The sequence below is a fragment of the Penicillium subrubescens genome, assembly GCF_028828155.1.
Source record: "Penicillium subrubescens strain IBT 31985 chromosome Unknown utg000004l_segment0_segment0, whole genome shotgun sequence".
NCBI lineage: Eukaryota > Fungi > Ascomycota > Eurotiomycetes > Eurotiales > Aspergillaceae > Penicillium > Penicillium subrubescens.
In genome coordinates, this window is record NW_026643154.1 from 2,614,051 (window position 1) to 2,634,884 (window position 20,834).

At 50.0% G+C, this 20,834-nt stretch overlaps 7 protein-coding genes across 7 annotated transcripts; 6 read left to right on the forward strand and 1 right to left on the reverse strand.

The window, feature by feature from the left end:
- The first annotated feature begins 108 nt into the window (after nucleotides 1-108).
- Nucleotides 109-1,307, forward strand: N7473_006008 (FKBP-type peptidyl-prolyl cis-trans isomerase). Its single transcript, XM_057151948.1, has 6 exons — nucleotides 109-349; nucleotides 424-494; nucleotides 582-642; nucleotides 701-721; nucleotides 812-850; nucleotides 915-1,307. Exons 1-6 carry the CDS (start codon nucleotides 216-218, stop codon nucleotides 952-954), a joined length of 366 nt encoding a protein of 121 aa, XP_057009753.1. The 5' UTR covers nucleotides 109-215; the 3' UTR covers nucleotides 955-1,307.
- Nucleotides 1,308-7,094: 5,787 nt separating this feature from the next.
- rasB (Ras small monomeric GTPase RasB) lies at nucleotides 7,095-9,684 on the forward strand. The gene is made up of 2 exons (XM_057151949.1): nucleotides 7,095-7,823; nucleotides 7,993-9,684. Exons 1-2 carry the CDS (start codon nucleotides 7,746-7,748, stop codon nucleotides 8,644-8,646), a joined length of 732 nt encoding a protein of 243 aa, XP_057009754.1. The 5' UTR covers nucleotides 7,095-7,745; the 3' UTR covers nucleotides 8,647-9,684.
- An 855-nt stretch (nucleotides 9,685-10,539) lies between these two features.
- On the forward strand, nucleotides 10,540-13,280 carry N7473_006010 (putative acyl-CoA synthetase; the record flags this gene model as incomplete). The annotated part of the gene is made up of 4 exons (XM_057151950.1): nucleotides 10,540-10,583; nucleotides 10,879-11,279; nucleotides 11,524-11,919; nucleotides 11,986-13,280. The coding sequence occupies 4 exons, from the start codon at nucleotides 10,540-10,542 to the stop codon at nucleotides 13,278-13,280; spliced, it is 2,136 nt and encodes a 711-aa protein (XP_057009755.1).
- Nucleotides 13,281-14,791: 1,511 nt separating this feature from the next.
- Nucleotides 14,792-16,546, forward strand: N7473_006011 (uncharacterized protein; the record flags this gene model as incomplete). Its single annotated transcript, XM_057151951.1, has 2 exons — nucleotides 14,792-14,959; nucleotides 15,137-16,546. 2 exons carry the CDS (start codon nucleotides 14,792-14,794, stop codon nucleotides 16,544-16,546), a joined length of 1,578 nt encoding a protein of 525 aa, XP_057009756.1.
- Nucleotides 16,547-16,708: 162 nt separating this feature from the next.
- Nucleotides 16,709-17,590, reverse strand: N7473_006012 (2EXR domain-containing protein; the record flags this gene model as incomplete). The annotated part of the gene is made up of 1 exon (XM_057151952.1): nucleotides 16,709-17,590. The coding sequence occupies one exon, from the start codon at nucleotides 17,588-17,590 to the stop codon at nucleotides 16,709-16,711; it is 882 nt and encodes a 293-aa protein (XP_057009757.1).
- Nucleotides 17,591-18,215: 625 nt separating this feature from the next.
- Nucleotides 18,216-18,443, forward strand: N7473_006013 (uncharacterized protein; the record flags this gene model as incomplete). Its single annotated transcript, XM_057151953.1, has 1 exon — nucleotides 18,216-18,443. The coding sequence occupies one exon, from the start codon at nucleotides 18,216-18,218 to the stop codon at nucleotides 18,441-18,443; it is 228 nt and encodes a 75-aa protein (XP_057009758.1).
- A 292-nt stretch (nucleotides 18,444-18,735) lies between these two features.
- N7473_006014 (putative GPI anchored protein) lies at nucleotides 18,736-20,083 on the forward strand (the record flags this gene model as incomplete). Its single annotated transcript, XM_057151954.1, has 3 exons — nucleotides 18,736-19,101; nucleotides 19,274-19,353; nucleotides 19,421-20,083. Coding segments are annotated over 3 exons (651 nt in total), but the record flags the coding sequence as incomplete, so codon positions are not given.
- Between the last annotated feature and the right edge of the window lie 751 nt (nucleotides 20,084-20,834).

The following is a 20,834-nucleotide window of genomic DNA, read 5'->3' on the forward strand; positions in this document are numbered from 1 at the left end:
AGCATAAATGACCTAAATTGATATCTATGAACCACATGGTGAAGGTCACTTGAGCTTTCCCACAGCATTACGCCCAGCCGCTCTTGCCGCTTGCACCCCCACTTCTCAAGAAAATTTGCGAATCAGCGTTGCCCCTCGTTTTCAAACCTCCTCCCATCCACCATTGACCTCCAACTATCAACCCCAATTCCACCATTATCAAAGAATCATCAAATATGGGTGTCGAGCGAAAGATTATTACCCGTGGCAACGGCTCCGACTCGCCCGCCTCGGGCGATAAGGTCGCGATCCACTATACCGGCTGGCTTTATGATGCCAAGAAGGCCAACAAGGGATTCCAAGGCAAGCAGTGAGTTGAACGAGATAATGGGGGTTGCTGGGCTTCTAACCTGGAGTATAAGAACACTGATGCTTGTTTAATAGGTTTGATAGCTCTCGCTCGCCTGGCCGTGGTCCTTTGAATGTTCAGATTGGTGTTGGGCAGGTCATCAAGGGTAACCTTTCCATTTTATATTACCCCACCCTTTGACAGATTTGCGAAGTGGAAACAATCAATTCACTTGCTGATACACTTTAAATAGGCTGGGATGAGGGTGTCCAGCAGATGACTCTGGGTGAAAAGTCCATTCTCACCATTACTCCGTAAGTGGAGTACCAACCGAATGAAGGTTTAAGTGAACTGCTGCTGACATGAAGCTAGTGACTACGGCTACGGTGACAAGTAAGTGCACACATGGCTTGCGCGATAGGAATCATGAATCGCGGTATCAGTCGATTGTCAGTGTACCTTACTAACGTTATCCATCCACAGGTCGGCTGGCAAGATCCCCGCTGGCTCTACTCTGATCTTGTAAGTGCTTGCAGATGTGACAACTATTGGAGATATTCTTTTACAGACACTAATCATCTCACAGCGAGGTTGAGCTGCTCAAGATCAACGACAAGAGCGCTTAGATACATTGGTTGGAACCTGGTAGGCAGGAACCTTGTTCTATCACGGGCACTTCTGCTCTTCTCCGAATATCAGGACACGAGAAAACAACAAATGATCTCAGTCAAAGTTCGTTGTCTAGTATCAAGTAAGCGCGGTATTGCGTAGTCCCAGCGCTGGGTTACATTGCGCCCCAACCTTAAGCAGCCTCGTTTCATCGTCAATGTCATTGTATGCTAGATTGATTGGCGAGAATTTTGTTAGAGATTCTCAATAAATAGAAAACGAGCAGTGCAATTGGTTATAAACGCAATGCATTGAATGTGCATTGACATTTGACAAATTAGTGCATGATTGCATTTTGTGCAACCCGAGGGCAGCCAATCTCAGTCCCACTGAATGACACTAATACTTCATTTACTCGCATCTAAATACCGGATCCGTCTTAAATTTCTAGTGCTACGCTTACTTAGGAAGCTAGGAAAAGCCGATCTGATCGCAACTGATTGAGTTTCCTCAGTCGGAAGGTTTCCAAGATATCAGCTTGACATCCAAGCACCCCCACTTCTGGGCCAGGGTATGTCACTCGCGACTCAGGGACGCAGATCAGCCCTTCAATATGTTCTCGAAGGTCCATCGTGAGAAGACAAGACAAGCCTGAGTTCGTTCGGATTGGATTAGCGTTTCTATCAGCACTTTTTGATGGAGCCTTGATTTTGACGGGGCAAGCTAAGGATGGTAGCTCGACCCATCGGCCCCCCAATCGACTGTTCCATTCGAAACACGACCCCCGGTCGAGGACGAATCGCCAAGCCACTCATCTCAAAACCTTGGGTATATTCTCCCCCCCCCCCCCCTGAAGATGACCACAAGAAAACGATTAATTATCATTGTCTTACGAAGTCGACTTTGTACTAGCCCCGGAATCACGCCGAAGCTAAATTCTTGTCTCATCATCTCATGGGGGCACGATGAGCCGCAAGCCCCCTGAGAGTGAAACAGAGCTTCTTTCGGACTCCTCAATTGATATCCAGACTAACTTAGTGATTGCCCCGTTTATGAGATAGTCTACCCATGATCCAGGCGTCTGGGAATGTCCCTGCCGATCGCCTAGGCCACCATCAGTCACGCTGAACAAAATGGCTGCGCGAGATGTATGAACGCGTACTACGTGCCGCTGCAGCAGGGGCATATCTCCTGCAAGAGCATACCAGGATACCCGGATCCTGATGATAGATTCAGGAAAAAAAGAGCGAAGTAGCTAAGCAAGCGAGAGTAGCCGGAGATCGCGCCGTAGACCGGACCGGTCACACATCCAGATACAAGATCATTGGAGGACAAATCACAAACGCCCAGTCCTCATAAAAGCCAAGCCCCCCAAGCCCAGGGCAGTCCACCCGTTCGCATCATCCCGTCCGTCACAGACTAGACCAGGCCAGGGCGAGACCATAGCGGGCCGTTGACACGGAAAGCCAATGCCATATGGCGACTCCATCTAACGGTCGGACAGCAGGACGGGAGGATCCGCCATAGACGAGGTCCCCTGTCTTTTCTGGAAGAAATGGAGGATGACGATTGGAAATGAGGAGAATATTTTGTTTGACCCCTTCATTATCCCTGCGATATCCCGTTGAGAAATCCCCGCTTGTGTCGGGCCTTTCCGCGAAACCAGTTAGCTGATGCTGTTAAGTGCAGGGATATACGCCGCGTTTGGGGGAGAAGTGCAACGCTGCTTGGGATACGATGGGGGAAAGGGGGGCGAGGCAGAAGGATTGAGGGGCCAAGAAGCGAAGCCCTAACTACTTCGTAAGTGTTGTACATCACTACGGCTTGGGAAGCGATTTTCCGAATTGCTTGTGATTATCAGCAGTTTGGGCTATGTATGGAGCTGTCATTATTGTCACTAAGATCCATAGCATCCTTCGATGGATAGCTCCAGAAGACGATGGCGTGGCGAGGCTGGACCTGTAGTAAATTAGGGACAGCCACAATAGGAAAGTACCCAACATTAACAATCAAGAGAATCAGAAAGGGAGGATCAGGAAAAGGGGAATAGTAATGCAGGAACAATGTGATATCGTCATGTCATCTAGCGGACCCACGGCCAAGAACAAGCCTTCCCGTAATTCAAACAACCCATCATCGGACTCCGTTAGGCACCGGAAGAACTGACCCAGAATTTCCATTTCATTTTTGTTGCACTATCAATCACTCGATCGGTAATCAATCAGCGGCCCATTCGCACACGCCTTCTCCACGGACCCAAACAACCATCAAAGCACCTCGGAGGAGCACGGGGTAGCTCCTTAGCAGCACTAACATTTCAAGACTTCAACCTCGGTTTCACCCCCACAATCAACAGAACTGTCTCGTAAAAAAAATCTACCCGATCATTCTTCCGATGGAGAATTACCAGTCGCAAACTCGCAGTTACTATCCTAAAATACAGGCGCCAACCGGGTCCCCACCGCATACAATCTATGGCCCTCCTTCAGGCTTCCTTCTCCTCCCCTTCGAGTCTTCCCGGGCATGTCTGGGTATGTCTGGGGACGATCTATCGGCGGGAAATCCACATCCCGTTCCGCGGGTGGGTGCGCCCAGAATGGGCCAGTGGCCGGGCTTGTCAGGGGGTGGCTAAGGCTACAAAGTGTGCCTAGGAGGGCACGCATCCATGGCCCCGGGACGTACTCTCCATGTGAGCGGTTCCTTTGGCGACGAGGTAGCTTGGTGAGTTAACCAGGCTGGGTACACGGTTTGGAAGGCGCCGGAGATGTGTCTCCACATGGTTACAACCTATGGTTGTGTTGGTATTGGATACCTCCGTCGTTGACAAGATGAAGTAGCAGGGCAGGACTCGGGGGAGTACAGTGGTGTTTAGGTAGCGGTGGATCTCGGAGTACATATGCGTTGTAGTGATCATCTCTACATCTCTAGCCATAGTACTTCCTGCGTGTATAGCTCTATTTATCTATAGGGCAGGGTATGATGCCTCCACCCTTGAACCTGAGCCCTGAATAAGGCGTAGTCGATAGACAACCCCCTGAATCTTGATTTTTGTAGGGCAACAACGAATCCACTTATGATGAAGCCCAACCAGGCCGTGAAACAGTATTGTGGAGACCAAATTTTAAGGTCGACACTTGCTGGGCATTCCCACGTGCAGACCTAGGACGAGGTCTGGCTCTGTATTGATATTCATGTCTCGGTTTTTGGGAAATAGGTCTGTTATCCTATCAGAGAAGGCTCCTGGTGGGAAGTCTACTGATTCAATATGTCAATTAATCAAGTAGACTGACTACGTAGTTACCCTCTTCTAAGTCGAGCATTAGGCACACTCTACTTCATACCAACATGCTACATTCAAGATTGACCTATCTACCCGCAAGAGCTTCAGGACACTCATAGGTCCTTCACATCTCTATATAACTAGTTAACTTAAGACACTGCATTATTAATATCCATCAAACCAACATTATGACGCCCTATTCCAAGACCACCAAAACAAAAACCCACCCACAAGGCTTCAAGAATAATCAATCATCAACCAAGCGGACCGCTCCTCTTCGCTTGGACCCGAGGGGTGGAAGCTCCCGAGTGGCCGAACCCACAAAGTCCACAAATTCCACAATCATCCAGTCCCCACAACGGGCAAAAAAGCAGCTTCCTGTCGTGGTTTGGAGGCAAAATCTCTCTCGCACCGACCACCCCCGACTGGGATCAGCCAGACCAGCCCAGCCCAGCCGTTCGGAATTTTCTTATCCACTCACACTGTGAGTAGCTAATAGCTACTGGACACTGGACAGCCTCTGAGCCTATGTGAATGTTCTCAGCTTTTGCTAGGGAAGGCTTTCCGTGTGCTTGTTTGGACCGGGAACCGTCTGTCCGAAAACTCCGTTCTTTCAGTCTCCGGAGAGTTTGTTTGATTTTTGTCCGTGGCCTGACTTTGACTTTGTTTTGCTTTCCGAGTGTGGTTTTTGGTTAGGGTTGTCTAAGCTTTTGGCTGTTCGGGACGGAGGACTGAGGACGGAGTTGATACTTGATTTGAAAATTACACTCATAGCAGTCATCCAATAGATATTATTTAATGAGTGTATTGTTTCTATTGCAAATGCTTCATAGCTAGGCTTTACTACTTTACATCCACCCCCCCCACCCCGGACAAAGGTCAAGCAAAGCCCTTGAACAAACTCTTCAGACACCCATCAACTCAAGCCCAAAACCTACTGTACTAAGCCCCCTCGACCCGAGCGGGCCCGCTCCCGGGTCCGCGCGCGAACGTGCATACGGACGTCGTTGAAACGTGAAAGGCACTGGCGCTGACAGGTGTATCCAATATCCCATCCCATTCGGAACGTATCCGCCAGGGGTTTGCTTGTTTATCCCTTGATTTCTCTCTCTTTTGGCAATTACCTCACCGAGACACCAGGTATGCATGCAGCAATATTGTAATCAATTCTTCTTAATCTTTAAGTTATGCTCAGGTACCGCACCATCCGCGAAAGAGTAAATTCCTCCCGGTCGGATCGGGTGTCCCAAAAAGCCTAGGTAGTGATCGAATGGTCCAAAGGGCCGGCCGATCTACGCGAAGGAAGGTTCTGACGATAGACTAGGATATTTTCGGACTTACAGTAGGTTTAGAGATAGAGTCAATTGGTGCTGTACTTCTGTCAAGGCTTGAGGGAGTATTTTCATTTATTCAAATAAATACCTGTGCTATGTTTTTTGTTTGTAGTGAATAGTAATTGTCTCTTTTATCAATCGGAGCGGTCGTGCCCTCATTCTGATCCATCATCCCTCTCATTGTGTATTCCCGCGATGGCGCGCGGATAGCTTCCGGGTGGGCCCTAACAACTCAAAAGTGCCGCACAGTCGGCGGATGTCAATTTGTCAAATCGAAGACTGGACTCTTTTTTTCAAAGGTACAGTAGCACTGTAGTGGACTGGGTGGTGGGGTGGTTGTTCGTTTTCGTTTTTGATGTCCGTTTGATTTTTTTTTCCTCTTTAACTATTTGGTTGTGTATGTTAGTAGTATGGTAGATATAGGAATTGAGTCTTTTAAGGGTTAGGACTTGGTGTGTGAGTTTGCGTTTATCGGCCGTCCACATCTCCGCTCTTGGTACTTTGGGTGTGGTATCACTTTTTTTAACTGATTGGAGGTTAGTATGTCGAGTCTTCGAGGAAATACTTGCATAAATGGATGAGCTAGCTTAGCTGTTGCTCTGTACTGGATTGAGAGAACCAATTGGGAGACTGAGGTCTTATGTATTTCAGAGATTGTACCAATCACAGTATTACAATTAGTCTGGAAAAGAAAAGAGATGTATTTTAGCCAGAAACCTCTCTATGGTAGTTGGCTGGCTTGTACTTCGGTTGTGAGTTGTCGCGGCAGTGATTGCAAATGATCTCATGCCGCTCGGGCAGCAATCAGTACACCAGTACGGAGTAGTTAGCCATCTGTTTGCATGCTAATTCAATTGAAATTTATTTCGTTTTTTTTTTCTGTTTGTTTTTTTTTTCTTTTTATGACATCTAACGACCTGGCTCGAGCTTGGACCAGTTATTGGCCCTGAGGAGGTACTCCGCTTACATCAGGGAGGATCTATCATCATGATTAATGACAATTCTATGGATTGGTGAGTGGGTTCCTCGTTGGGCATGTACCGGAGACGGGCCTCGGAAGGGAGGTGGAAGCGCGATCTTAAATCTTTAGGACTGGCGTGGCTAAACTAGAACGGAGTTAACTAAGTTACCCTTCATAGCTAGGTACAATTATTTCGTAGTTATGTCGTCCTGGAGTAGCTCCTACAGGACTAGGGATATGAATCTGATTAGTTAGCATGGCAGGATTGAGAACTAACAGCGCTAAGAAGAGAAATGGCCGAGTACTTAGAGTCTAGGACCAGGGTGACCACAGGAATGGGATTATTATGATTATGGGAGAGCCCGGCTTGCTGGGAAAACGAGAAATAATTAATTCCCGTCCAGAGAGGCCCTCATAGGCTGGCAATCTTCTTTTTTTTTCTTTTTCACTTTTTCTCATCAGTGTCGGACCTAATGATTGCTGCTTTGTCCGATGGTGATTAGATATGAGGAAGTAGTTCCTGCCACGACTCTTCTCATTGATTCTACTTTTTTCCCTCTCCTCTCTCCCTTTATGTACTCTCTCGCCATCTATCTTTCTCATCTCGTTATTTAAACCCAATTCTTTTTTTTACGGACTATCATGGCCAACCCCTCCCACTCCACTTAGTTCCAGCCACTGTCCGGACCAGACTTTCGCGCAAAACGGGGCCCTCTCTTTTAGTCAGTCCCTCTCTCTCTCTCTCTTAACCTAAATGTCCCTCACTACTACTGGGTGAATTTACTTGTGAACCTGGGCCCTCCAACCAACAATCACCCAGTCCTCTGCTCCTCCTCTCCTCTCCTCTCCTCTCCTCCTCCTCCACTAACAATAATCCACACCCACTACCACTAACTAACCACCACCTCCTCTTCCATCTCTCCCATCCTCTCTCTCTCTCTCTTTTTTCCTCCCCTCATTTTCTCTTTCCTCTTTAATCGCTTCTCCCTCGTACGTCATTTGGGTTATATTTGTGGGAGCTTCTTCTTGTGCCTTTTGATTCTCTCTTTCCCCCTCTCCCGCCCCCATTCGACCTGCAGGCCCCTCCTTGAAAGTCGTCCCCTCCGGAACTCCCTTTGCGACCCTCCAATCCCTGAACCCCTCTCCTCCTACTTCCCCCCTCCGAATCACTCCTCCACCAACCACAACACTCTTTGCTCCCCCCCGACCGCTCCCGACTTCCATCTGCCCGTCATGTCGGGGAAAATGACATTGTACAAGTTGGTGGTACTAGGAGATGGTGGTGTTGGAAAGACGGCCCTCACAATCCAGGTATGTCAACCCACTCCCCCGACCGGACAATCTGCAGCTTTCAGGACATGGGCTGTATAGCTTGATGACAGCTATACACATTACCCGAGAAAGCACATGCAACAGAACTCTTCACTATTCCCCTCGTGAACACAATGACTAACCCCCTATTGTTTCGCCCCCGCACTAGCTCTGCCTCAATCACTTCGTCGAGACCTACGATCCAACCATCGAAGACTCCTATCGCAAACAAGTCGTCATCGATCAACAGTCATGCATGCTCGAGGTGCTGGACACGGCGGGCCAGGAAGAATACACGGCACTGCGCGACCAGTGGATTCGAGATGGTGAGGGCTTCGTCCTGGTCTACAGCATCACATCGCGCGCCTCCTTCTCGCGCATCACCAAGTTCTACAACCAGATCAAGATGGTCAAGGAGTCTGCCAGCTCCGGATCACCCTCCGGCCCGAGCTACCTGGGCTCCCCCATGAGCCACACAGCCGGTGGCCCACCCCTGCCCGTGCCCGTCATGCTGGTCGGTAACAAGAGCGACAAGGCTGTGGAGCGCGCCGTCTCCGCACAAGAAGGCCAGGCCTTGGCCAAGGAGTTGGGCTGCGACTTTGTAGAGGCCTCGGCTAAGAACTGCATCAATGTTGAGAAAGCCTTCTACGACGTCGTTCGCATGCTGCGCCAGCAGCGCCAAAACACACAGAATGCCAAGGGCCGCGGCGGTGGTGCCCAGGGCTTCTCGGGTCACCGAGACCGTGATGCAGGCCCCGAATACCCCAAGTCATTCCGTCCCGATCGGCGACATCGCAGTCGTATCACTTGTGTTCTTCTGTGATCGGCCGGGTCCGTCCGGGACATGAGACCCGTCTTGATGTTCGTTATCTTTTTGTTTTTTGGTTTCCAGCTTTGAGGTTGCCTTACTCCTATCATGGTGAGGGCAGGCTGCCCTCCCTCCCCCTTTTGCACTTTGATCTTGATCGCTCGATTTCTCTCTCTTCTCTTTTCTCCATGTTTCTTCTTTTCTTTTCCCTTTTTTATTGGTCTCGGGTGCATTTTGGACGGGGTGGCTCTGTCTTTTGGTTTACGACCTCGTTCGGCGTCGGCGGCCCCTCTTCCTCGCAAACACACAAACAACCTTTTACTTCCTCAACCACGCAACCCGCACGCGAATCCTCCATCTGCTTTTGACTCTTGCTGCCGTTTGAAAATCGCCCAGCCTAGTCCCGAGGTCCTCAGACGATCTCACTCAGCTCCTCCCTCGCAAACGAGAAACCCGAGACTGTTCGGGTTCGGTGCCCGCAATGTTTCTGCGCTTTGGGAAATACAGTTTAACCTTCTTATTGGCGCAGTGCGGGAATTTGGGCTCCTGAATTCCGGGCGCCGCATCCACCACGGCTCACACGAACGCCACCGATACCAATCTTGTGGGCCGTGCTGTGGAAAAGGGCTGAACGATGAACCGGCGAATTTACAATTGCTCAAGATGAATGGTGGATTTCGTATTGGGGGCCGAAGCATTGCATACTATTAGGCGCAACCCGACGCCCGCAGAGAAAAGAAGAAAAAAAAAAAGCACACACACACACACACACACACACATACACAGCTCTCCGGCGACGAAGCCACAAGATCGCAGTTGCGCATTAGCAGGCATTTCGATATGATACCCTACGACTAAGCTTGTTTCTGTTATTTCCTTTTTGTTTTTTTAAACTTTTTCATTGGACTACTTTTACTCTACTACTACTACTACTTCCTCTACTGTATCTCTCCCTCTTGATCCCATATCTCAGATCTCCATCTCCCCATCTTGACACATCCCTCTCCCCGCATTTTCTTGCGTATATAGACCAATAACCAATAACCAATCGGAAGAAACACCCCCCTCCCATCATGGCTTTGGACCCAGGGCCAGGGTCAACACCGAAAGTCACCGGGCCCTGTCCTCCAGGTGCGACTAGACTAGCGTGGCTTTTTCTGTTTAACCTTTGTCTTGACTGTACCAGTCTTTTCTCGGCGGGACCAATTGTCAAAGTTAGAAATTAGACTGCGTTGGCTTGACTGTGTCGACCTGCCCGACACATAAACGAGAAGCAGTGAATGGTGAACTCATGTTTCAGCCTCCTTCCCCCCTCTCGGTACCAGGGCGCAGGTGGAGGTGTGATTTCATGCGGATTATCCGACTAGTTCCGCTGAGCCCAATGTTCGGGGTTTGGATTTGGGTTTGAGTAAGTTAGTGCGTAGTAATCTACTGAAGTGGCGATCTAGCGATCTAGGTAAACGGTGGCCAAGGCCAAGGCCACGTCGATCGGATAGTGGACTGGCTGGTTACTTCTCCACTACTTGTGTTATCAGCTGATGGTATGCTGAAGGGTGTGTACCCACTATGTACCCAATCGCTACTATATAGTCATGCTAAAGTATTATTATTGTATCTTGTCAGCCGATCGGATACCACAATTGCGGGGAAAGCACGGACTCGCCTCGGGTCAGTTCTCCCCACGTTCGAGAGAATTAACACTTGAATGACTTGACATGTTGACACTGACAGCCTTTTGACAGGCTGCAATACTCTAGCTAGGTGAATAGACTAGACTAATCCCAGTCTAGCCCTGCACCGAGTCTAAAACGTGTTCTCCCCTCAAGCCTCAATAGCCCCATTGCCCCCCTAATCCCGAGCTATTAATGCAAATCCCTGCAGCGCTGTTGACACCCATCCAATGAACTAATGACTCGGTCCCCGAAACCCTGGACCTCGGGTAGCATCGCCTAGTGAGAATATAAGAATTGAGCAGTTGAAAAGGGAAATCGTTCCAGCCTCTCAGACAACTGACAACTTCAGCCTGCATTTACTCGATTCTAGTTCCCACCCACTCACAGCATAGTCTTACAGTCTTACAGAGTCTTATTCTTACTCTTACTCTTTTAAACTTCCCCTCCACATCGGCTCATATCCCCGTTATACCCCATTCTCCATTCTCCACATCTTCGAACCAGAAACCACAATCCCCCAACCTCTCTACTCTCTCTATCCATACTCATCCCAACTCAAACCAACCATTCCCAGTCCCTCAACCTTGTCTTCTCAATGCCCCCCCCACCCCCAAAAATCAACCCACGCCTCCTCCCTTCTCACCCCCGAAACATTCTGGTCCACACCCGCCCGCCGACTCCACTGGCACAAACCGCCCACGACTGTGCTAGCCCGCCACACCAAGACACTGGCCAGCGGCGTCAGTCACGAGCATTGGTCGTGGTTCCCCGATGGAGAGATCTCCACTTCGTTCAACTGCGTGGATCGACATGTTCTCGCGGGGAGGGGCAAGGATATCGCTATTATTTGGGAGTCGCCTGTGACGGGGACTGTGGAGAAATGGTCGTATGGGAGACTGTTGGATGAGGTCGAGGTTTTGGCGGGGGTGTTGAGGGAGGAGGGTGTTAAACGGGGGGATGTTGTTGTTATTTACAGTATGTATCCCCTCCTTCCTATCATTATTCACTCTCAGTGGGATTGTTGAGATGGTCCAATTGGTTATGGGCTGGGCTATCTGCAATTGCTACGCCTCAGCTTTCTACCCCATTTAGCTTGAGCTCAGCTCAGCTACAGCGGGACCACCTCTAGCTTCCCCCGGGTGGCACTCCCAGTGGCAAATCCAGATCACAAGATACAATCCAAAGCCCCCACTAACCACCCCACTCTTACCATTTGTAGTGCCAATGATCCCCGCCGCGCTCATCGCCGCGCTAGCAATAACCCGTCTAGGCGCCATCCACGCCGCCGTCTTCGGCGGCTTCGCAGCGCAATCATTGGCACAGCGGATCGAAGCCGCCCGACCCCGGGCCATCATGACAGCCTCGTGCGGGATCGAGGGGTCCAAGGGCCCAATTAATTACCGGCCGCTTGTCGAAGGCGCAATCCGGGCTAGCAGCTTCAAGCCCGAGAAAGTCATTGTTTGGCAGCGGGATCAGCTGCGGTGGAATAACCCGGATAAATTGGGTGGGCAGCGGAATTGGCAGCGGTTGGTGAAGAGTGCGAGGATGCGGGGGGTTAGGGCGGGGCCGGTGCCGGTGAAGAGTACGGATGGGTTGTATATTATTTATACCAGTGGTGAGTTGAGTGCCTGGGATACGAGTGGCCGAGTGGTATTAAGTGTGATCTAATGATGGTAATTAGGAACGACCGGTCTACCAAAAGGCGTCCTCCGCAAAGCAGGCGGCCACGCCGTGGGATTGGACCTCTCGATCCGGATGCTCTTCAACATCAACGGGCCGGGCGATGTCATGTTCTGCGCCTCAGATATAGGCTGGGTCGTCGGACACTCCTACATCCTCTACGCACCACTCCTCGTCGGCGCAACAACAGTCCTCTTCGAGGGTAAACCCGTCGGCACCCCCGACGCAGCCACATTCTGGCGCATCGTGGAAAAACACAAAGTAAACACCGTCTTCACAGCACCCACCGCCATGCGCGCAATCCGCAAGGATGATCCCGGCGATAAACTCTTCGAAGAAGTCGGTTCACGTGGCGGTCTAAGATCTCTCCGCGCACTCTTTCTCGCAGGCGAACGAAGCGAACCTAGTATTGTGCGCGCTTATCAAGAACTATTAACTAAACACGCCGCGCCGGACGCGAGAGTAATCGATAACTGGTGGTCCTCTGAGTCTGGATCGCCTATTACAGGTCTAGCACTTAACACCACGCCTAGTGCTGCACCACTGCCCATCCGTCCCGGCTCAGCGGGTCTACCCATGCCAGGCTTCGACGTTCGAATCGTCGACGATGACGGGAATGAAGTCTCCCCGGGGACAATGGGGAATATAGTCCTCGCCGTACCACTCGCACCAACTGCATTTACGAGTCTCTTCGAAGATGACGAGCGGTTTTACCGCGGGTATTTAAAACGGTTTGATGGGAAATGGATTGATACCGGTGACGCGGGATTAATCGATGAAGACGGGTACGTGCACATCATGTCTCGAAGCGACGATATAATCAACGTCGCCGCGCACCGGTTTAGCACGGGTTCTATCGAACAAGCTATCCTCTCGCATCCGGATATCAGCGAAGCTGTCGTTGTGGGCATCCCGGATTCATTGAAGGGCCATTTACCATTTGCGTTTGTGCATTTACGTACCGACCCTTCTTCGGAGGGTGGGGAAATGCCAGCTGTCGTCCCCGAAACGCTTTTCAAAGAAATCAACGCCTTAGTCCGTGAGCAAATCGGGGCTATCGCTTCTCTGGGTGGAATTATTCAGGGTAGGGGCATGATTCCTAAGACTAGGAGTGGGAAGACATTGAGACGGGTTTTGAGGGCGTTGGTGGAGAATGGTGTTCAGGGGAGGTTTGAGGCGGATGTCAGTGTTCCGCCTACTGTGGAGGATATTGGTGTTGTGGATGTTGCGAGGGGGAGGGTTAGGGAGTACTTTTTGGAGATGGAGAAGAAGGGGAAGGGGAAGGCGAAGCTTTGAGGGGGGTCTTGTGCTGTTGGAAAGAATGGCATATATGTTGTGTTGTGGTTATGTTGAGATGGGAATGTATATGGCTGTAAGATACTTGATTGGTACCTATTTGTGGTACTGGTTAGACAAAATTGTTAATGTAAAGTTGACATTCCTGGTCTATAGTTTCTACAATATTGCTATTCTTGCCGTTACTATCATGCATCAAATCCGCAGATGAGATTGTCATCTGGTAAAATGGAGTTGAATTGACACCATTTCCGTAAGCGACGATCATAATTGTCAGTGTCAGTTGGTCCAAGGACGTTTCAATAAAGCTTTGTTCCGAGATTAGTCGGATCCGCCTTTCACGGCTACCACTCAAGCTTGATTTCTTAGATCATTCTTATAGAGGCAAAAGGTCGGTTTAGGGAATTGTAGTACCCTTGAGCGTAGTCTAGATCTTTTTGTATACTCCAGAGATAGTTACAATCTTTCGATATCACTATCGTATATCTTGATTTATAAAGAAAATCAGTGCACTCTTCCTCATGACGAATTTTAAAATTGAAGCTTGGTCATATGCGTCTTCTCAAGTCCAGACGAACGAACTCGCGGGGTGTGCATCGGCTGTCACCAAAAACATTCAACCTCTCGGCAGCCCTCTTATCTACGACCACGAACCATGCCGAGAACGAGGGTGAACCCGTCTCGACGTTGTGCTGCTAGACTTGTAAGTTCAGTGTTAAGGCGCATGCCCACCGCATGTCCATGTGGTACATCCACGATAACATTTTTGCTTTTGCGGCTCAACACAACCCCTTCTTAATTTAGCAATTTCCAACGCTCGCCCAGCCAGCCAACCCTGATAAAGACATGTTGTGACAGCATCATTCAACCGATAAAGTCGCACAAAAATCCACCTCCAAAGGCAGCCACATCCATCTTGAAGATCCCTACCAATACCGGATCTGCACGAGCGGCCAAGGCTCGGAACGTGGTTTAGTCTGGTGTCTTCCTCGCTCCAATCCGGAGCTATGAAACGAACCACCAGATCTCGGTACTGTACATGTACATTAGATCTCGCTTCGCCAAAATTTGAGCAAGCAACGGTTATCATCGCTATCGCGATCGGGCCGCTTGAATTTCCAGCGCTCGACCCCTACAACTTGCATATTTGCAGGGTTACCCCCGCAGCGACTGTACGATGCTGACCGCCAGTGTACACCTCGTCCCCCCTTCTTGTTGGGAAGAGGTTGGTCGACTCTGTGCTACATGACCTGCAGCTTTGCGGGCGGACCGCAGACGCTCTGCAGGCGGACACGTCGCGTGCATTCCAACGGTTGTCCTAGCCCTTCCTAGGTCGTTTCATTCTTCAACGAAAGAGATTGGATGGTTTTCACTGGGCTGGTTAAATGCAGGTCGACTCGGTACACCGTAGACCATACTTAACCCTTTTCTCTCCCTGGGATTTCGGTCTATTTTTTTTTTCTGTTCCTTGTCCCGGTCGTTTTGTATATTAGGTGCCTGGCCTGCCTTCTATGGCCCCGAGGAGTGTTACTCGCGTTGCGCGCCCGCCTGATACCATGCATCAGGGTCGATTGGAGAATGAGGGGTGTCCGTTGCTCCCGGATGAGGACCAGGATCAGTGCAGCAATGACCATGGGCATGGCACGAGCCGGAAGGTTAAGAGCCTTCGCGATCCTTCGGTAAGGCTGACGCCTATTTCCCTATTTCTGTTGTACGACTTTGCTGTATCTCCATCGCGGGTTTTCCCTCCGCTGGGATTGCCAAGATTCAGTCACTCAGGAGAGGCGATTTTGCTTTCCAGATAACCTCACCCTGCAAAAACAAGCTTCTAAACTAACAACTATTCCTACTCCCAGCCAGCATGGATAATCTTACTCTGGGGCATGTTCGCCATGAGCGGCGGCACCTTTGTCGTCCCCGAATTCAACGCCAGCCTAGCCTTAGTCTGCCACCAGCGATACGCACCCAGCAGTTCCCAACCAAACCCACAAACCGGCCAGCTCACGCTCATGGAAGAACTCGAACTCTGTCTAGGCGATAAAAACGCCCAAGCAGACGTCTCCCGCCTAATAGTCTACTGCCAATTCACAGCCGGGATCCTCTCGGCCATCACAGCCCCGATTCTAGGCTCATTGTCCGATCGAATCGGTCGGAAACCTATACTCGCACTCAGCACGACAGGAATCCTGCTCTACAATGTGGTCATGCTTCTCATCCTGCGGTATCCCGATGCGATCGATGTACGCTGGATATTGGTTGGTTATGCGATTGAGGGACTGGGAGGAACGTATATCACGGCTATCGCGGCTTCGCAGGCGTACATCACGGATTTATCGAGTCCACGTGAACGTGCCACACTATTCAGCTATATCCAAGCATGTACATCCCTCGCACAAGCGGCAGGTCCGTTAATTGCCGGGATCCTAATCGCATCGATCAACTCTTTCGAAGGCGTATACTGGATTTCATTCGCCTGTTACCTCCTCCTAACCATCCTTTTCATCTTCGTCCTACCCGAGTCGCGCTGGGCACGATCTACCGAGAATCCAGGGATAAACCTGGATAACCCATCCATGACCGAAAATCCACTACGACAGGTATACACCTCCTGCAAATCCCTTTGGGAGAGTAGTGCGAATCGCCGCGGGAATCTGGCTATTCTGGCCGTTATCGAACAATTCGTCTTCGGCGTTATGACATGTCTCCCTCCGCTACAGATGGCCTATTCATCATATCTCTTCCATTGGCGACCCACGACGCAAAGCTTTTACATGGCTCTCGTCAATACGTGGAGTATTTTAGTGCTCGTGGTTCTTTTCCCGGTTATCATGTCCGTGGTACGGAGACAGATCCGTCGGAAACGAAATCGGACGCATTCAACTGTGTTTAACACCGGTGAATTAGGCGCTATTCGGACCAGTTTGTGCCTGCAGATTTTGGGGTATGCGGGTGTAGCGTTGACCCGCTCGCCGGAGTGGTTCATCTTCTGCTCGTTGATATTTGCATGTGGGAATCCTGTTACGCCGTTGTTGACGTCGAGTTTGACGGCGCATGTGCCGAGTGAGCACTCGGGTCATTTATTGGGGATGTTGAGCTTTATGCATGCGATTGGGAGGATAACGATTCCGACGGCGTTGAATGCGACGTATAGCGTTACTATTGGGGTGTTTCCGCAGGCGTTGTTTGTGGTTTTGGCTGTTTCGGTTGCGGGGCTTCTTTTGTCGAGTTTGTGTGTTAAGTCTTATGGGTTGGGTTCGTCAAGGTAGACAGACTTTCTTCCCTTGAGATATCCACTGGGTTGGTGTGATAGGTGGTATTTTCGTTTGTTGTTATTCGGGAGCGCAGTCATGTCACCTCGTGCTGGCCATGCGTGTGGACATGCTATGATGTCGATGACAAAGATTCCCAATCATAGAATTCATGTTTCTTCATTCGGTTACGTTCTCGGCACCTACCCGACCAGTTTTCCTCTCCGTGTTAAGTGGTGATGTCCCTTCTGCGCCATCTTCACCAGACGTGCGCATATTTGCAACCGTCTGCAAGTATAATCTCGGCGGCGTAGCAAACTTTCCCACCGCAGCCTCCACCGTCCTCAACATCCCCCTCGTCCTCCAATACGCATTATTCATAAACTGAAGCCCATCAGGTAACGGATCCGGCAGCCGTCGCACAGCCCGATCAAGACGAGCCTTGTACTCCCCAACAGACAACCCATCCAAAAGACGACACTCTCCTCCATCCTCACCACACTCAATCGCACTAATCAAATTCACCAAATTCACCTCACTAGGCGATCTCACAAAAACTTCTCCAAAATCCTCATACGGCGCAATCCAATCTTTATAATCATCATACAAATCCGTATCCTCAGGTAAAAACCACGGCGCAACAACAACAATACTCTTCAGATCCGTGGCAACCTCAGCCAGGAACTCGATAATCTCGTACATCAATGTCCGACTTTTCGGGTTTATAACGATATGCTGGATATAACTGAACAAGCTATAACGGGATTGTAATCGTCGTGGCAAGGCGGGACTGTATCGAAGATCTCGGATGAAGAAGATGTGTTTTGGGAAATTGAACAGACCGAGGTCTTCGATGTAGGTGTGTGTTTCTTTTAGGGCAACTCGGGCTTCGTGGCAGACTTGGGTTATGGGCTTGGTGGGGTTTGTGCCGGTTGATTTGTAGTTGTAGCGGCGGAGGGGTTTTATGGTGGTGCAGGACCAGGATGTTGTGAGGGCGATGTGCCAGATGTGGAGGCGGAGTTCGGGAGGGAGGGAGGGGAAGAGCTGGAAGTCTGTTGCCATGATGAAGATGAAGGTGAAGCAGGGAGTTTAATGTGATGTCAATTGTTGTTTATTGAATGTTGATGGTGAGGTTGGAGCTGATCTATGGCTTTGTTGCCTATTTCTCACGTGCCTAGTCAGCACCCCCCAAACTTTCCAACTTGATGTACCTCGCAGCCTCAAACAAAGAGGAGAGAACAACTACAATCTCAATTCTATGTTGGTACCCGACATCAACAAGTCCTATAATATCCTCATCATATATGACTTCATTATACATGATGTGCTTTCAGCACTTGGTCCCTTGCGACTGTCTCTCCAGGGACATGTCAGAGTCCCCACACCGCGATTCATCAAATCTCCTCGATTGCCGATGTATGAACTTGGTCCCTGACTTGGCCAATGACAGCGAGTTTCTAACGTGGAACCTGGAGAGAGAAAAGAGCGGAAAAGACAGCCCCGTTGGGCCCATTGGACCCATTTTGGCCTCGATCGAATGAATATGGCCCCGGCGGGTCGGTCAAAGACTCAAATAAGCTGGCGTACGACGCTTCCAGCACAGACAGACAGGGTCAGGAATAATCAGGCGAAGGGTTCAATTCAATTCCCCAAAGTACAGGAGAACAGAATGTTTGGATGTCTACTAATGGTTCTATACATAGACTTTGATCTACCATGTCTATCCGATGATCCATCTGGCGATGAAGGCGACAATCTTCGGGAGACTTCCCTTGCTGATGCTGGGCTAGACTCTGCCCGACCGAACCAGACAATTCACCCTCGCATCCACGTCTCTCAGGACGGCAAGGATCCTCAGGAGCGGGCCAAGCGCACAAACGGGTTCCTGCGGGGACGTGGATATAGCGGGAGATGAAGATAATAATGCCACGGAGTACCAAGACTAAGCGGGCGGTTCATCGAGTATCATTGGTCTCAACCATAATTAAAGATCCACTCACCATGCAAAACTCATCCAACTGCCCAGCCGATGCAATTTCCCAAATACTTCCACTGCGTATCTCCAATATCCACCATCCTATCGGCCCCTTTTCTCACCCTGCGCTAGTCGCACTTGAGTCAGTTTAACTCGCACGGGTACCTGAGTCGACCACGGCACCGGGCAGAACAGCCAGACTGGCTGCTCCCCCTATAAACAACTTCTCACCCGCCCCCGTCCTTCCTTCCCCCTCCCTTCTCCTTCCCCATCCACTCGCTCTCTATACCACTCACCCCGGTTCAGTCTTCACGACCGAGTACATTCTTTTCAGAAACACCACACTCTTTTCGACCGCGTGTCAAATCAACTCTCCCGTCTTCCCAGACTCCTCGCCCTTTTTTTCTTCAGGAACATTCCTCGAACAAATCCCACATTCCAAGCCAAAATGCGTTTCTCCTTCGCCGCTGTTGTCGCCGCCCTGGCTGCTGGTGTTGTCGCTACCGACGCTGTCACTGAGACCCTCACTGCTTACACCACTTACTGCCCTGAGGCTACCTCCATCGTCCACGGTGGCTCGACCTACAGCATCTCTACTGTGCGTGCACCTCCTTTTGTTGTTGTGTGGATGTGGATATCAGCATGGGACAAATGGACCGAGTCGCGATCAACGACACATCTCGACTCCCCACATTCCATCTGATATCCCACATTTGCGCCCCATCAAATCTATTCTTCGTTTCGCGATCGCATCACTAACTCTCTCCCAGCCCGGCCACCTCACCATGACTGGCTCCTTCACCGTCACCCGCCCTCTGATCACCCAGACCGTGACCCAGTGCAACAAGTGGTAAGCACCGACTCTCATCACCACACAATCCCAATCTGGAATCATCTCAATCTAACATCACTTCTAGCTCCTCCTCCACCCCTCTCCCCACCACCCCCGTCTCCTCCGTCTCCTCCACCCCTCTGGTCCCCTCCACCGCTGGTGCCACCGGCACCGCCGTCTCTACCCCCGCTGCCTCCCAGCCCGCTTTCAACGCCGGTGCCATCAACGCCGCCACTGGCGCTGGTGCCGGTCTGGCCGCCGTCTTCGGTGCCGTCGCCCTCCTCCTGTAAGCGTGAGCTATATTAGCTCGCCTGCAGTGATGATGTGGTAACGGGATTCGTATGCACGGTCGATGGGTGCAGGTGAAACCAACCAATCTCGACATGGTTTTAGTCTATCTGCCGCATAGAGCTGGGTCTATGGCCTGGTGGTTGTTCGGATCTTGCGCTCTAGCCAGGCGTTTTTTTTGTTCGGGAATACCTCGGGGTATGGGATTCTTTTCATTTGAAAGCTTTGTTGTTTACTTTCCAGCTGGGGTTACTCTTTTTCTTTTCTATCTATTGATTTTACATATTATCCTCTTGAATGTACATGTCTTTTGTCTATGTCTTATTAGATAATACATAATCGATCTGAAGGGATCATTTATGTCTTTTCCATTCTGACTGCGACACTGAGTTCGAGTTGCATTTGTGAGATTCCTACTGGACATATCGTTTCTTTGATTCCGAATGACTTTTACTACCAATTTTCTTTTATGTCTTAGAGTGCGTAGATTTGAGATGTACAAGCTGTGGCTGGCTTATCGAGTATCAATTCTGACCTGCGCAGGGGTCCAGACGATATACCTCCCTCTTAACTAGAATACAGTAATCGCATTACGCTCGCTAGATATTATGTTCATTTGCTAGTTAGTTATTGTAGGTCGAGCCATGTAGCAGTTCCTTCTAATTATTCATTGAATGACGTTTCTTTCTTACATCTTAGATCTTGGTCCATAAATCCAACCGAGTACAACGTACATGATCGAATGACAAAATAGTCAATCCCCTCAACGCGCTGCACACACCTAGTCTAATTCAAAAAACCCCCGCAATCATCCTCCTCCCCGACATAACATCCGTCAACGACCTCTGCACCTCCTGCACCTTCTCAAACCTAATAAACCCACAAGCTTCACTCTCCAAATGATTAAAAAACCCCGCCAACGAAACAAACTGCTTCCCACACTTCCGTGCCAAATTCGGACAATGATAAATACTCTGCTGATGCACCGGCGAATTGGCGTGTTGATTCAACGCCCTGCTTGACACGAATTGTCGATGACAGATGTAGCATTCCCAGGCTTGGCCGATGTATCACTTCAATACAGGTACACAACTAGCTTTATAGCTAGCGATGGAGATCTGTCTAATCAGTCTATGATTTCTAAAGAGTATTCGGAAAATTGTGAAAAGGAAAGGGTTTGATCACCGATAAAAAAAGAGAAGCTACTACTC